This window comes from Rhinoderma darwinii, chromosome 3, assembly GCF_050947455.1.
Source record: "Rhinoderma darwinii isolate aRhiDar2 chromosome 3, aRhiDar2.hap1, whole genome shotgun sequence".
In the NCBI taxonomy this organism is placed as follows: Eukaryota; Metazoa; Chordata; class Amphibia; order Anura; family Rhinodermatidae; genus Rhinoderma; species Rhinoderma darwinii.
Window position 1 is genome coordinate 338,905,104 of NC_134689.1, and position 16,203 is coordinate 338,921,306.

General features: G+C 43.7%; 1 protein-coding gene across 3 annotated transcripts in view; it reads left to right on the forward strand.

Annotated features, from left to right (window-relative positions):
* FRMD5 (FERM domain containing 5) overlaps window positions 1-16,203 on the forward strand; it is an 82,971-nt gene that overhangs the window by 53,665 nt on the left and 13,103 nt on the right. Inside the window, exons 5-11 of one of the 3 annotated variants that reach the window (XM_075858426.1) lie at window positions 747-844; window positions 1,048-1,171; window positions 2,203-2,290; window positions 2,398-2,486; window positions 12,566-12,629; window positions 14,588-14,679; window positions 14,795-14,869. In XM_075858426.1, coding sequence (XP_075714541.1) covers window positions 747-844; window positions 1,048-1,171; window positions 2,203-2,290; window positions 2,398-2,486; window positions 12,566-12,629; window positions 14,588-14,679; window positions 14,795-14,869 — 630 coding nt within the window. Of the gene's footprint in view, window positions 1-746; window positions 845-1,047; window positions 1,172-2,202; window positions 2,291-2,397; window positions 2,487-12,565; window positions 12,630-14,587; window positions 14,680-14,794; window positions 14,870-16,203 lie in introns of those variants that run through there. The other 2 variants (XM_075858427.1, XM_075858428.1) reach the window with 2 other exon arrangements.

The window sequence follows — 16,203 nt, forward strand, 5'->3', positions numbered from 1 at the left end:
CTTCAAAAAACATGACAACTGGATTTTTTAGGCCTTAATGACCAAGCAATTTTTTTAGTTTTTCCATCATCGCATTTAAAGAGCTCTAACTTTTTTATTTTTCCATTGACAGAGCTGTATGAGGACTTGCTTTTGCGGGATTAGTTGTAATTTTTAATGGCACCATTTTGGGGTACATATAATTTTTTTATTAACTTTTATCAACTTTTTTTTGGGGGGATAGAAAAAAAACCGCAATTCTACCATTGTTCTATGTGTTTTGTTTACGTCGTTCACCGCGCGGCATAAATAACAAGTTACCGTTATTCTATCTTGATCGGCACTCGTTTTCACGGCTCATATCGGCCCGTGTAAGGGTATGTGCACACACACTAATTACGTCCGTAATAGACGGACGTATTTCGGCCGCAAGTCCCGGACCGAACACCGTGCAAGGAGCCGGGCTCCTAGCATCATACTTATGTACGATGCTAGGAGTCCCTGCCTCGCTGCAGGACAACTGTCCCGTAGTGTAATCATGTTTACAGTACGGGACAGTTGTCCTGCAGCGAGGCAGGGACTTCTAGCATCGTACATAAGTATGATGCTAGGAGCCCGGCTCCTTGCACTGTGTTCGGTCCAGGACTTGCGGCCGAAATACGTCCGCCAATTACGGACGTAATTAGTGTGTGTGCACATACCCTGATAGGACCGATACTGTTTGTTTTATTGAGCATGCTAATGATGAAAGTGATTGATTCTTACAGGTATCTGGTTTTCCAGCAAGTGAAGAGGGATTTATACCATGGCCGGCTACTTTGTAAGACCTCTGATGCGGCTTTGCTGGCCGCATACATATTACAGGGTATGTTCTTTTCACAGTCTGTCTCTGCTTTGTAACTTATGGAGTTGTTTATGCGCCATCTGATAATGTTTCTGAGGTTCTGCCTCTGTAAAATTCTCTGACCCTCTGCTTCTGTAGCTTTTTGAGTCTTGAACCATCATGGTCTAGGCTTGTTGTCTCTGGTATGTGGTTTTACTGTCTTTAATGCTTTGTTCTTCTAACAGCTGAAATTGGAGATTATGACCCTGGGAAACATCCAGAGGGTTATAGTTCCAAGTTCCAGTTCCTCCCCAAACACTCAGAAAAGCTGGAGCGACAGATTGCTGAGATTCACCGGCATGAACTCAGGTGAGGAGAGCATCTTCAGAGAGCACACTGGTCTTGTTCACACAGTGGAGTTTAGGGGAAAGGGTATGTTCACATGTGGCAGATTTGTTGCAGAAATGTCTGCGACTGTCACACTCATCTGAATAGGAGTTGCAGAAATCCATTCTGTAGAACAACCGTATTATATGTATGGAATTGTATGGAATTGATTGTCTTCCGGTCCACATGAAAATTGCGTCGGATGTCGCTCTTCCGAAGACCTTCCATTTGGACTGTGTGGGAACGGCGCATGCGCTGTTCCCACACAGACGGCGTACGCTATAGTGAATAGAACGGCTCCCGTTCGCATTCACTATGGGACTGTATGTGCCGTATTCCATCTCTGAATGTGTCGTTAATCGACACATACAGAGATGAAAAAAAATAATGGCAGCCTCCATAGAGAAGTAAAAGAAATAAAAAAGTACAACACAAAAACACAAATAAATAAAATGTATTTTAATGACATACTAAAAGCAATAACATATAAAACATTTTTTTTTTTTCGTGACACCTTCCCTTTAAAAAGCCATGAAAAATTGCACAAAGACGCAGCAAGACGCTGTGTAAATACAGCCTAAAGGAAAGACTTACACTTCTCTTTTCATCAAAAAATGGAAAGTTATTCTGCACAATAAAAAAATAAAAAAAACTGCATTGTGTGAATAAGACCCGATAGTCAACCAAAGCAACAAACATATATGCTGTATGCAAGCTTCCCGGAGCATTCTGGTTTGCCCATAAGAGTCCTGAAAACGAATGTGATTTCTGTAAAAAAAACTTTAAACTAGCCGATCAACTCGTTATATCGGCGATCGTCACTTGTTATGGGCACATATCTGCTCGTGTAAACCAGCCTTACGATATGAAAACAATCCCTTCGTATAAGTAACAAGTTCTTTAAGAGCCTGAGGGGTGAGGGGTTCTCCTTTTTGTGTATGTGTGTCATTTTTGCATAAGACATTGTTGTTCAGCACACATCACTTCAGTGTTGTCCTTCATTTCCCTTGTAGTGGCCTGTCACCTGCTCAAGCAGAGCTGTGTTTTCTAAGGAAAGCTCAGACTCTGGAGACATATGGAGTGGATCCTCATCCGTGTAAGGTACCTCATAGCCCAGTTGTTGTCGCTGTGCAGCTTTTGCCTTTCTCTCTCTGGCCTCCATCTTTCCTTTCCCTGTCCTTTCTATTCTCTGTCTCCCTATCTTTCAGGATGTCTCTGGGAACTCTGCATTTTTGGCCTTTACTCCTTTCGGTTTTATCGTGTTGCAGGGAAATAAGAGGGTTCACTTTATAAAATGGTGAGTCTAGAAGAGCACTATCTCCACCTGTATTATTTCTCGCTCTCTGTCTTTTCTCACGCTGGAGGGTGAGTTCTCTACATAGTGCAGTCATATATTTCACATGCATTTGGAAAGCGTAATATCGTGATACATAATTCACACTAAACAATCTGACTGAGCCGTATGGCAAGGAACAGCAGTGAAGCATGGAACACAAGGTTGTAGGATGGCGACAAGGCTGGAAACCAAAGTGACATGTCCTTTTTGACCACCTATGTATTTACGGCATATGTTTGGCTGGTATACGTGGGGTCCCGCAGCACCAACTGGAACAAAAAGCACTTTTTAAATAACTACACAAAAAAGTATACTGGTAAAAGTATACTATTTTTCAATGGCAGACGTATGCAATGCTATAGACATATAATTACATATGTCTGGCCATATGTTTGGCGGGATAGTTTTAAGCGCTCCTACTAAATGTATACCCTGAATGCAGTGGAAATTCAGCCTAAACCTGTGCTCCCCTATTAGGCAAGTCATTCCCGCTTGTTATAGAAGCACATTTTGATAATTGATGTAAATGCTTTTCACTTATATATAAGAGAAGGTTTAGGAAAGGCCAGCAATTTTCCTCAAAACAGTTACCGGTCAAAGACAACCATGTCCTTTTAGAAGGATCTTAATGAGGATTTCAGTTTAGCAGCGTGGTTTCCACATTTCCCAATGAGGTCAGAAGCTCTTGTGCATCTTCAGTGATTCGTCAGTTTGATGGCTCAGAGCAGGGACGGGTGACCAGAAGGCACACAGTTTGAGTCTCGTCTTGTGACCTGTTCTACAATGTATGTTGTCATCATCTGTGTCTGTGTTCTCTACTCCTACCTAAAGTCTTGTCTCAAGTTGTATGGATTTCTACTCAACCCAAGTGGAGCCACGTCTGTTCTTATCACATTGCTGTATCTTAATACAATATAAAGACCCATTATCAACTGATTTACATACGTACCTAAGCACATATAACGTTATTTGATGTGTTGGGCACTAATGGGAGAATCTTGTCCGTTCTAGAAAATAATTGCAGTTCAGTTTATCTTTTCAGTTATACAATATCATCCCTATCAGAAGTTTCCGACTCACAAAAATAAAGGTTTCTCCATCTCTTCTGGTTTGCCACGGAAACCTGCAGATTATCTTTAAAGTGTAGCTAAACGTTTGACAAACTTCTGACATGTCATAGTGACATGTCAGAAGTTTGGATTGGTGGGGATCCGAGCAATGAGACCCCCACCAATCGATAGAATGAAACGCTCGTGTGAGCGCTCAGCCGCTTCGTGTCTGTTCGGCTTTTTCCGGAAAGCCGATGTATCGGAGTACAGGCTCATAGACATTCTATTGAGTCCGTACACGATACATTTATTTCCGGAAAAAGCCGAACAGACACGAAGCGGCTGAGCGCTCACACGAACACTTCTCTGGCCGTCTGTGCTGTAATCAAGGAGTGTGCACCCAGCTATGGCCTAAAACATGCCTCTGAAGTTATAGTGTGGGGGCTTTCCCATGCAATGGAGTTGGCCGCATTAGTTTCATCTCAGGAATGATGAGTGCCACCCAGTACACAGATTTTGTTCGACGGGATATGATACAGGTCCACCCTACAAAACAAAACTGATGGAAACCATCATTCGTGTGCGGTACAATAAAAGTCTCCCCTCAAATAATTCAAAAATCTTGATGAATCTATGTCAAACTGGATGAAGAAGGTGATAAAGGAAGAGGGAGATTGACCTAAATATTAGGTGCGCAATGTTCTGTTTTTTTGTGTAAGCCGACATCTGCAGGATTTATACAGAGTGCTGACATTTTCAGGCATTGTACCATTAACCCATTCCTGACATCTGTATATATACAGCGTATGTCGGGTGGGGGAGTAGAGAGGGGACTCCAATGAACGAGCATGTTGGCTGTATCGTACAGCCGACACCTCAGTTTAAAGGGAACCTGTCAACAGCATTTCAGCTATTAAACCATCAATACCTGGTGGAAGTGGGTGAAAAATCCATTTTTATGTAACCTATAATTATCTTCTTAGTCGAATCTGTACTTTTAGTATTCCGTTTTTTTGTATTCCCGAGCCATATGCTAATGAGCATAAAGAAAGTCATATCTTCATTCCTCAAGTCTTTCTGAGTTAACCCCGCCTCCTTACTTTTGCTCGACAGTTTACTTTTGATTGACCGCATTCAGGGTGGGCCAGTTTTCGAGGCGGGCATAAGAAGAGGAACGAACGAGACTGCCGGATTATTACCATAAAAGGTGCAAAATGTTTGCAGATCATTATTTATGGTCAGAGGAGGAGCTTAGGAGAGGGGATAACGGCAATGAACTTATGACAGCAGCTGCCAGCGAGGGGTGAGTAGAGATTAATAGGTGAAATGCTGGTGACAGGTCCCCTTTAACGTGCAGTATCCCGCTTGTGCGCGATCCCGCTCGTTTGACTCGTTAAATGCCAAGATCAATAGTAATCATGGCATTTAAATGGTTAGAAACAGGGGACAACCCCCGGTAACATTGCAACAGGGGGAAACCCCCTGCAACATTGGGTCCCGATACTTGGCTTGGCAGCCTGGGGGCCTGATGAATGCCCCCAGGTCTGCCATCTTTGTAGTCCTACGAAGCCCAGGGCTTCATAGGAGGGTGTCCGTATAATAATATACTGCAATACATTATTATTGCAGTATATCATTCAAGCGATCGCTGGTTCGAGTCTCCTAGGGGGACAAGTCAGAAAAAGTTAAATACAGTAAAATAAAGTTTGTTTTTTTTAATATAAAGAAAAAATATATATATTAAAGGTTAAAAATAAAAATCTTTTCACGTTTTCCCCCAAGCGCAATGTAAAAAAATAACCCCTTCACGACTGCCATACGGCTATATATGTTCCAACTGCCGATGCCCCGTGTATAAACGTTGACAGCCTTGAAGGGGTTTAATGAGTGCAGTGCTGCTTCAGTGTGACCAGCGCTGCACTCTCATGTCTGTCGGGGCTTTAAGTGCCCTGGACTACACCCCCCACTGTATATAGAGCCACACATAACCTCACGTAGATAGGGCAATACCCCTCGCTGATATAGCTACCTAAGCTCCCTCTAGGAGCGGAATCCCTCTCCCCATCCCCGCTGTAAATAGTGCCCCCCCCCCTGTAGGAGCAGAATCCCTGGTGTCAAATTGCTCTGTGCCGGGGATTCCGCTTCTGGAGAGCCCCTGATGTCACTGTCCGCCGTCGGAGGCTCTCTCTAGGAGCGGAATCCCTGGCCGACACTCTGACCGGGAATTCTGCTACTGGAGAAGCCCCTGGTGTCACTGTCCATATATGGACAGTGACGTCAGCGGCTCTCTAGGAGCGGAATCCCCGGTGTCAGATCGCTCTGTGCCGGGGATTCCGCTACTGGAGAAGCCCCTTGGCGTCACTATCCATATATAGACAGTCAAAATAGAAATCGAGGCAGCACTCCAAAGGTCAAAAAAAGGGATTTTTATTCACTCATCTGTGCAATAGAATGCAATGTTTCAGCTGCTCAATGCAGCCTTTGTCAAGCCTTGACCAGCTGAAACGTTGCATTCTATTGCACCAATGGGTGAATAAAAATCCCTTTTTTTGACCTTTGGAGTGCTGCCTCTATTTCTATATTTTTTCTGCTATCTGGGGACTCTAAAGTTGGATTTCTGGAGGCTTGCTCCCTGCTACCCTGGAGGTTGTTGTTCTACTGTGCTGCCCATTTTCTCTATTTAGACATATATGGACAGTGACGTCAGGGGCTACTCCTGGAGCGGAATCCCCAGGCTACAGCGCTCCCAACTATTTACAGTGGGCACTATCTATGTGGGCACAGGCACTATCTACAGTGGGCAATGTGGCACTATCTACAGTGGTATTGCGTCACTATGTACATGGGCACTGTGGTGTTTTCAGGTGGCTGCGACACAAAAAACCCTAACGAATAAAATTCAGCAAGTTTTTATTAACGTCCATGAAAAATGGATGGCAAATGTCGGTGAAAAACGGTCAGACGGTTGGGAAATGGATTAAAATTTTGAGACACACTAATGCAAAACAGCCATGAAAAACTGACAGTTGATCCGTTGTTAATTGCCGTTTTTTTCACGTAGTGTAAATATAGGCTTATAAAACTTTAAAACATGGAATTAATTAAACTAATCTAGAAAATAAAAGCCTCATAAGTCTTGTAAAAATAGTTATGATATTCAAAGCGGTTGCAAAGATATTATCGTTTAAAGAAGTGCATATCAGAAATGGAGTATTTGACTTGGACTCAGGGGCATCAATGACCCTTGGTTATGTAAAGGTTAACATAACTTGTACCGCCGTGTCCGTAAAAGTCTGAACTATTACAATATAATATTAAGGCCTCATGCACATGACCGTAGCCGTGTGCACGGCCCATGATTGCGGCATGGACGGCTGTGGAGTGCCATCCGCAGGCCGCCCGCAAATCACGGACCGTGCACACATTGATTTCAATGAGCCCGGACCGCAAATCCGGACCATATAATGACTTTTTGCGGTCTGGGTGTCTGGCCAATGCACGGACCGTGGAAACCATAGAAATTAATGGGTCCGCAATTAACCCTCAGATTTGCGGACGCAAAAACACGTTCGTGTGCACGGGGCCTTAGTGCGCACCGTGAACATTGTAAAAATGTAAACGCAGAACAGAATTGCTGTTTTTTGGTCACTTCATCTTCCACCAAAATGGAATAGAAAGTGATCAAAAAGTTTCATGCACCCCAAAATGGTACCAATAGAAGCTACAGCTCGCCCCGCAAAAAAGAAGTCCTCATGCTGCTCAATCAATGGAAAAATAAAAAAGTTATGGTCACAGAATATGGCAAGAATTTTTACCTTGTAAAAATAGTAAAACATAAAAAAATCGTAATTGTATTGACCCGCAGAATAAAGTTATCATGCCGTTTTTACTGCACGATGAATGCCCAAAAAACTAAGCCCCCAAAACATTGAGGAATCGCTGTTTTTTTCCTATTCTAACTCACAAATCATTTTTTTCCAGTTTCCCACTACATTATATGGTACAATAAATGGTGCCGTGAAAATCTACAACTCATCCTGCAAAAAACAAGCCCTCATACCGCAATATTGATAGAAAAATAAAAGTTATGGCTTTTAGAAGGTGGGATGGAAAAAAATCAAAAATGGCTGCCAAGGGAAACGGTTAAAACAAAAAAAGGAGAGTGCAATTTTGAACATATTCCTTCCAAACGTTGGTGGATTTTTGGCATTACAACTACAAAATCGTCAGATTTGCATATATATGTCTCACCGTGCTGAACTTTTTCACACCAGTGTAGGTGAACTCTGTTTTTTTGGACTGTTTCATCTTAATTTTATTAAGACCTCATAGCAAACAGCGGTACAAAATAGAAAAGTATAAAATAATGTTGCATACAGCAAATAATACAGCAGTACCAAGTGTACAAGGTCAATTATTAACAAAAACATACGAATATACTTCTTCACATAAACCTTCACAATCAGCCTTTCCTTATCAGGGCTGTTTCATCCTTCATGGACAACTATACTAGTCCTTCTCAATGAATTAGAATATCATCAAAAAAGTTCATTTATTTCAGTAATTCAATTCAAAAAGTGAAACTCCTATATTATATAGATTCATTACACACAGAGTGATCAATTTCCAGCATTTTTTTCTTTTATTGTTGAGGATTATGGTAACAGTTAATGAAAACCCCAAATTTAGTGTCTCAAAATATTATATAAGCCCAATTTAAAAAATGATTTTTAATACCGAAATGTCGGCCTACTGAATAGTCTGTCCAGTATATGCACGCAATACTTGGTCGGGGCTCCTTTTACATGAATTACTTCATCAATGCGGCGTGGCATGGAGGCGATCAGCCTGTGGTACTGCTGAGGTGTTATCAATGCGGCGTGGCATGGAGGCGATCAGCCTGTGGTACTGCTGAGGTGTTATCAATGTGGCGTGGCATGGAGGCGATCAGCCTGTGGCACTGCTGAGGTGTTATCAATGCGGCGTGGCATGGAGGCGATCAGCCTGTGGTACTGCTGAGGTGTTATCAATGTGGCGTGGCATGGAGGCGATCAGCCTGTGGCACTGCTGAGGTGTTATCAATGTGGCGTGGCATGGAGGCGATCAGCCTGTGGCACTGCTGAGGTGTTATCAATGTGGCGTGGCATGGAGGCGATCAGCCTGTGGCACTGCTGAGGTGTTATGAAAGCCCCGGTTGCTTTGATAGCGGCCTTCAGCTCGTCTGCATTGTTGGGTCTGGTGTCTCTCATCTTCCTCTTGACAATACCCCATAGATTCTCTATAGGGTTTAGGTCAGGTGAGTTTGCTGGCCAACCAAGCACAGCGATACTGTGGTTATTAAACCAGGTATTGGTATTTTTGGCAGTGTGGGCAGGTGCCAAGTCCTGCTGGAAAATGAAATCAGCATCTCCATAAAGCATAAGGCGGGATTCACACGACCGGGTCGCGTCCGAGCCCGAGTGCCGGCCGGTAAAATCGGCCATTCTGCCCGGCCGGTTTGCATAAAGTTATGCATCCGTGCCGGGCCGGGCAGATCCGGACAGTGACATCATCGGCAACTCCTGAAGGGGAATCCCCATGTGTTCGGGGATTCCGCTTCAGGAGTTTCCCCTGATGTCACTGCCCAGATATGGACAGAGACATCAAGCGCTCTGTCCAGGAGCGGAATCCCCGAACACACGGGGATTCCGCTCCTTCAAGGAGCTAAAGTGCGGCTAGCACATAGCAGAGCGGGGAGATACCTCCCTGCTCTGCTATAGTGGCGTCGCTACAGTAGTAGCAGCAGTAGCAGCTGCTGCAGCTGCTAGCGGCGCCATCAAAGGTGTCGCCGGGCCAGGGCGCTTTTAACAAGCAGGGGAAGGGAGCCAGCGCAGCGCTCCCTTCCACCTGCTGTACACCCCGGCCCTGCCACACCGTGTACAGCGATGCCATTCGTCAGAATGGCATCAACTCCTCCTCCTCACATGCACTCTGCGCTGTGAGGAGGAGGAGCGCAAGAGCCGGAAAACCCGGCCGTCACTCGGGACACATCCCGGTGATGGCCGGGTATTACCCGGCCCCATAGACTTCTATGGGAGCCGGGCGGCCGGGTACCCGGGCGAAAATAGAGCATGTCCTATTTTTTGACGGGCGGTTTTCCCGGCCGTCAAAAAATCGGCCGTGTGAATAGCCCCATTAGGGGTCTATTATTCCTAATGCAGCCGGGTGCCGGCCGATTTATGAACGGCCGGCACCCGGCCGGGAAACCCTGCCGTGTGAATGAGGCCTAAAGCTTGTCAGCAGAGGGAAGCACGAAGTGCTCGAAAATTTCCTGGTAGACGCTGCGCTGACTCTGGACTTGATATAACACAGTGGACCAACACCAGCAGATGACATGGCTCCCCAAACCATCACTGACTGTGGAAACTCCACACTGGACCGCAATGAACTTGGATTGACGCCTCTCCACTCTTCCTCCAGACTCTGGGACCGAGATTTCCAAATGAAATGCAAAATTTACTTTCATCTGAAAACAGGACTTTGGTCCACTGTTTTATATCAAGTCCCGAGCCAACGCAGCCGTCTACCAGGACATTTTCGAGCACTTCGTGCTTCCCTCCGCTGACAAGCTTTATGGAGATGCTGATTTCATTTTCCAGCAGGACTTGGCACCTGCCCACACTGCCAAAAGTACCAATACCTGGTGTAATAACCACAGTATCGCTGTGCCTGATTGGCCAGCAAACTCACCTGACCTAAACCCCAGAATCTATGGGGTATTGTCAAGAGGAAGATGAGACACACCAGACCCAACAATGCAGACGAGCTGAAGGCCGCTATCAAAGCAACCTGGGCTTCCATAACACCTCAGCAGTGCCACAGGTTGATCGCCTCCATGCCACGCCGCATTGATAACACCTCAGCAGTGCCAAGGGCTGATCGCCTCCATGCCACGCCACATTGAGCCCCGACCAAGTATTGAGGGCATATACTGTACATACTTTTCAGTAGGACAACATTTCGGTATTAAAAATCATTTTTGAAATTGGGTTTATATAATATTCAAATTTTCTGAGACACTAAATTTTGGGTTTTCATTAACTGTTAGGGTATGGTCACACAGCAACGCAAAATACGTCTGAAATTACGGAGCTGTTTTCAGGCGAAAACAGCTCTTGAATTTCAGACGTTTTTACAAGTCAAGTGCACGCGTTTTTCGCGGCATCCATTACATTGGAGTCAATGAAAAACAGCTCCAATTACGTCCCAAGAAGTGACATGCACTTCTTTGAAGCGGGCGTAATTTTACGCGCCGTCTTTTGACAGCGACCTCGTCTCAACAGAACATCGTAAAACCCATTGCAAGCAATGGGCAGATGTTTGCCGACGTACTGGAGCCGTCTTTTCAGGTGTAATTCGAGGCATAAAACGCTTCCATTATGTCTGAAAATAGGTCTTGTGCACAAACCCTTACCATAATCTTCAACATTAAAAGAAATAAATGCTGGAAATAGATCACTCTGTGTATAATGAATCTATAGAATATAAGAGTTTTAACTTTATGAATTAAATTACTGAAATAAATAAACTTTTTGATGATATTCTAATTCATTGAGAAGGACTAGTATAGTTGCTCCTATTTTAAGAGCACCTGAGCATGCATGTTTATTTCTATGGGGAGAGGGGAATAAGCCGCTGTCCGACACCTCTAGCAGCTAGCTTGAACTGTCTTTCCCCGAGTGGACAGTCAGCAGGGCCCCATTAACATGAGATTGACGGTTCCGTGGATTTTTCTCTCATGTGCAAGGCCATCCTTAAAGGGGTTTTCCCATCAGAGACATTTATGACATATATGTCATTAATGTCAGATAGTTGCTGGCCCCACCCCGTTCTAGCTTTTTGTACTCACGCTGCCTCCCGGCCACTTACTGATTACATGATCGGGAGTTACAGAAATAGCGTAACTCGCTAAGCTGTTTCCGTAACTCCCATAGAACAGAATGGTATTTATGGAAACCGCGTAGCTCGCATGCTACGCTGCTTCTGTAACTGCCATTCACTACTATGGGAGTTACAGACACAGCGTAGCTTAGCGAGTTACGCTATTTCTGTAACTCCCGACCATGTAATCAGTAAGTGGCCGGGAGGCAGCGTGAGTACAAAAAGCTAGAACGGGGTTTGGGGTTTTTAGAGGTAGGTGCAGGTCCCAGAGGTGGGACCCGCATCTATCTGACATTTGTCTCCCATGGGAAAACCCCTTTAGGGGGAGTTCAGACAGAGTATTTTGGTGGTGTTTTTGACGTGGAAACAGTGTCGGAAACGGCGCCAAATAACGCCCGAAATCACCTCCTGTTGATTTATAAAAGCGACATGCCCTTTCTTCGGGAGTTTCCATCTCTGGCCTCCCATTGACATCAATGGGAGGCAGAGAAAACGGTTTTCGCAGCCAAAAAACGCGACAAAGAGCATGTATGCAGGTCAAAGTCTGCCTCAAAATTCCTGAATGAATTTTGAGGCAGATTTTTCCGTCTGCAAAAAAAAAAAGGGTGAACAGGGCCTTAATCTGCAGCATCTCCCAGTTTACCCAGAAGTGCTCAATTTCTTCAATACTTTGCCATTATGGAAAGGCCTGGATGCAGTGTATAGATTTCGGGGAAACTTCCTACACTGGGGGCCATAGTTCATATTCCTTTGACCTAAATAGGGTCATATACAGATTTACAACCACCTTTGGAAGGATATTTGAATTCTATGAAGCTGAATGCGTGCTTACCCGTATTTAGTGAGAGGTTAGACGAAGCTTTCTACCATCACAATGGCCACTTCTGTGTTGTCTCATCCTCCACCGCCTTGTATGTCCTCTAGTAAAGTCCCACATGTCACCTTTGTCTTTGTAACGTCATGCTTCTCTCTGCTCACACAATGCACTGTTCTTGTCATAAGTCCCGTCGTTATGTTTTTCCTTGTGGAAGTCTTTGTGATTTTTATTTATTTTTGTTTGTTTTGTTTCAGGAGTGATGCCACAAAAATGAAATTTGAAGGAAAAACTTTTCATTTATATGTGAGAGAGAAGGAGGTAAAATGTCAATATATACCCTGACAGACTGGTATATACATATGGACTGGTATATATACTGGGTGACTAGATGATAAATCTTCATATATATATATACACTAACTGACTGGAATGTTTATTACGTCTGATTACTACTACTTAGGGGCTGTTAGATGAAGCTATATATACCTTTACTGAATGACTGATGTGTATACAGACAGAATGTGACAGGTATACACACCAACACTATTAAAGGGGTATCAAGGACTACTGACCTTCAAAAGTGCTCAAAAACATGCAGGGAATTTTTCCATTCTGTTGAAAAATCTCTCTGTGATGGCTGGTTCCTTCCTTTTTCTCACTGAAAAGATAGGGATCAGATCCCCACTGTGCTTTCCCGGGACGAAGAGGTCTAAGAAATGGTTAATGTCTCAACAACCATTGGTTTAGCCTGTACACAGGTGTGTCCATATCTCCACCTGTCACTAGGGCTATCCTGCTTGGCCCCATTGCAATGGTTGGACTGTACTTCATAGGCAGACACTGTCATTGTCTGATCAGATTTATCATTTCTCTAAGTAGACGTTTGATAGGTCGTTTGTATGAACTAAAGTGACAAGTTCTTTTCAGGATTTTTTTTATTGTAATAGATGACAGCGGACTAATAAATTAGCAAAATTTTTGTCTTTTAAAATAATCCAAAGTGTTATATAAAAACTGTTCTGCCATTTTCAATACATGAACGCTGGGCAAGCTCCGAGCACTTGTACTGCTTCGTTTCATTATTGCACTCAATACAATAAAAGAACACCTTTTCTATGGAAATCTATAATGTTTTCCTAAACGCTGTTGCTAAAACGACACCTTAAGTTATGGCAACAAATACAATGATTACATCATCACCTACGTTAAAAGAATGACTGATTCCCATTGGCTGTAATGGCTTTTTTTGTACCAGTTTGTATGATAGTTTTCCTAAATGTCCAGTTATCATTATTCTATATTTATAAATTGTCAACTATTTTAGGCCCCATTTGTCATGTACGCTGGGGGCCGAAGTACATGATAAACGTGCTCCATTAAGCCAACAGAGACCAAAAGTGTGTCCTTTTCGTCTCCTTTTATTTTTCATTTTTACTTTTTTGAAGGCTGTTCTAAGGGATCCCGCCAAAAACGTATACCGCATGATATATGTTTTTTATTTAACATGGGACACTGGGTGACAGATGCCACTGTGTGGCATCTCTCACAGTTACACACTTTATTAAATATGGACAGTGACGTAAGGGGCTTCCGCCAACGCTGGAGTCCTCGGGCAGAGCATTGGAAGTGATCTGCCCACGGACTTTGGCCCTGTCGAAGCTCCAGAAATGACTGCCAATCTATGTACCGTGACATCAGGGGCTTCTCCAGGACCGGAGTCCTTGGCCAGAGCACGATGACGTGAGGAGCTTCCCTAGGCACAGTGCTTCAGGTAGCCCTCTGCCTGGAGGTTCAGGTGACATCTCCCACTGTATGCCTATACAGTGGGATACGTTACAGGCTTTCATCGGAGGTATATGTCTGGAAATCTCCCAACGTATACCTCTGACGAAAGGCAAAAACATGATGTGAAGGGATCCTTACTAATCTCTATAGATTATATAATAAAAGAGATACAGACGCAAAATGTACAAAAAATACAGAAGAGTCCAAATGTCTGTCATGGCCCGGTTTTTAAGGTACTGGGCACCAGCCTTCACGTGTGAATTTAATATTTATTTCTGAGTGTGTGTATTCATCAGTCATATAAGCCCTATATATACCAGTCAGTCAGGATATATATAATGTGCATGGGCAACCAACTTTCAGATAGCGAGCCTGTCAAACTTTAGGCCCTTCCCTTGTCAGGAGTGACATGATTTGACAGCACTTCATTTGTTCTCTTTGGATCCATGAAATTTAGGTTACAATATACATTTAAATGTCTATCTCTATAGGAAAAGCGCTTGGTGCTTACTTTCTTGGCACCTACTCCAGAGGCCTGCAAACACCTGTGGAAATGTGGAGTGGAGAACCAATCTTTCTACAAGTCAGTAATCCACACGTTGTAAAGGACTTTCTCCAATTCTATGTCTTTATATAAACATAGACCCTCCTGTTTCCACGTCTTGTTCCTCACCACCCTTCTTGTCTTCTGTCTGCAGACTTGAAAACTCTAACCAGGTCCGTACGGTTTCCAGTAGTAACTTGTTCTTTAAAGGGAGCCGCTTTCGATACAGGTAATTGGAAAGTGGAAAATTCTATGTGGTTCTTCTAAAACTGGCCATACAAATAAGTTATTCTATCTGGCAAATATAACCCCTTATTCCCCTAATAACATGCATTATTATTATTGATGCCATTAAAACATACTTAAAATAGTAGCTCTAAGACCATCAACAAAGTGCCAGCATAACCATATTAGATACAATGATCGTATAATATGCATGCGACAGGTTTACTATATATACATACATACATACATACATACATACATACATACATACATACATACATACATACATACATACACACAGGGAGGGCATAGTATGCCTCAATCCTAATTCCCCCTAATAAAGTCCACAGCCTATACAATGATATACTGATGGCAGTATTTACACACAATTATCAGAGGCATGTGATGGTCTCCATTACCTGTGGCTGGCATGATGGCTGTAAGTGGTCTCAGATAATAAACACCTCGACGCGCATTTCGCACCCTTCGTCAGTATATTTTTTGGACAAACTTATGTCTAGAATAATTTTGATACACAAATAGTGTGCTTGAGACATATATAGGTTTACAAATGTATTTATTTTTACAAAAAAAAATAAAAAATGTTCAAAGATTTAAATAGCCTTTAAGGGCATGACCAGACGTGGCAGATTTCTTCCGCCACTGTCTGCATCAATGCCGCACAGAATCTGCGTTGCAGATTCTGTTGCGGCTCTGCCTAAAATGGGCATTAAATTGATGCGGACTGGCCGCTGCGTATTGAGGGGAAGAGGGCTTCCCTTCTCTCTATCAGTGCAGGATAGAGAGAAGGGACAGCCCTTTCCCTAGTAAAAGTAAAAGAAATTCATACTTACCCGGCCGTTGCCTTGGTGACGCGTCCCTCTCTTGAAATCCAGCCCGACCTCCCTGGATGACGCGGCAGTCCATGTGACCGCTGCAGCCTGTGATTGGCTGCAGCCGTCGCTTGGACTGAAACGTCATCCCGGGAGGCCGGACTGGAGGAAGAAGCAGGGAGTTCTCGGTAAGTATGAACATCTATTTTTTTTACAGGTTGATGTAAATTGTGATCGGAATTCACTGTCCAGGGTGCTGAAACAGTTACTGCCGATCGCTTAACTCTTTCAGCACCCTGGACAGTGAGTATTTACTGACGTCGCCTAGCAACGCTCCCGTAATTACGGGTGCACACACGTAGTTACCCGTAATTACAGGAGCCCCATTGACTTCCTCAGTCTGGCTGTAGACCTAGAAATACATAGGTCCAGCCAGAATGAAGAAATGTCATGTTAGTAAAACCAATACGCTCCGCAGCACACATAACATCTACATAACATCTGC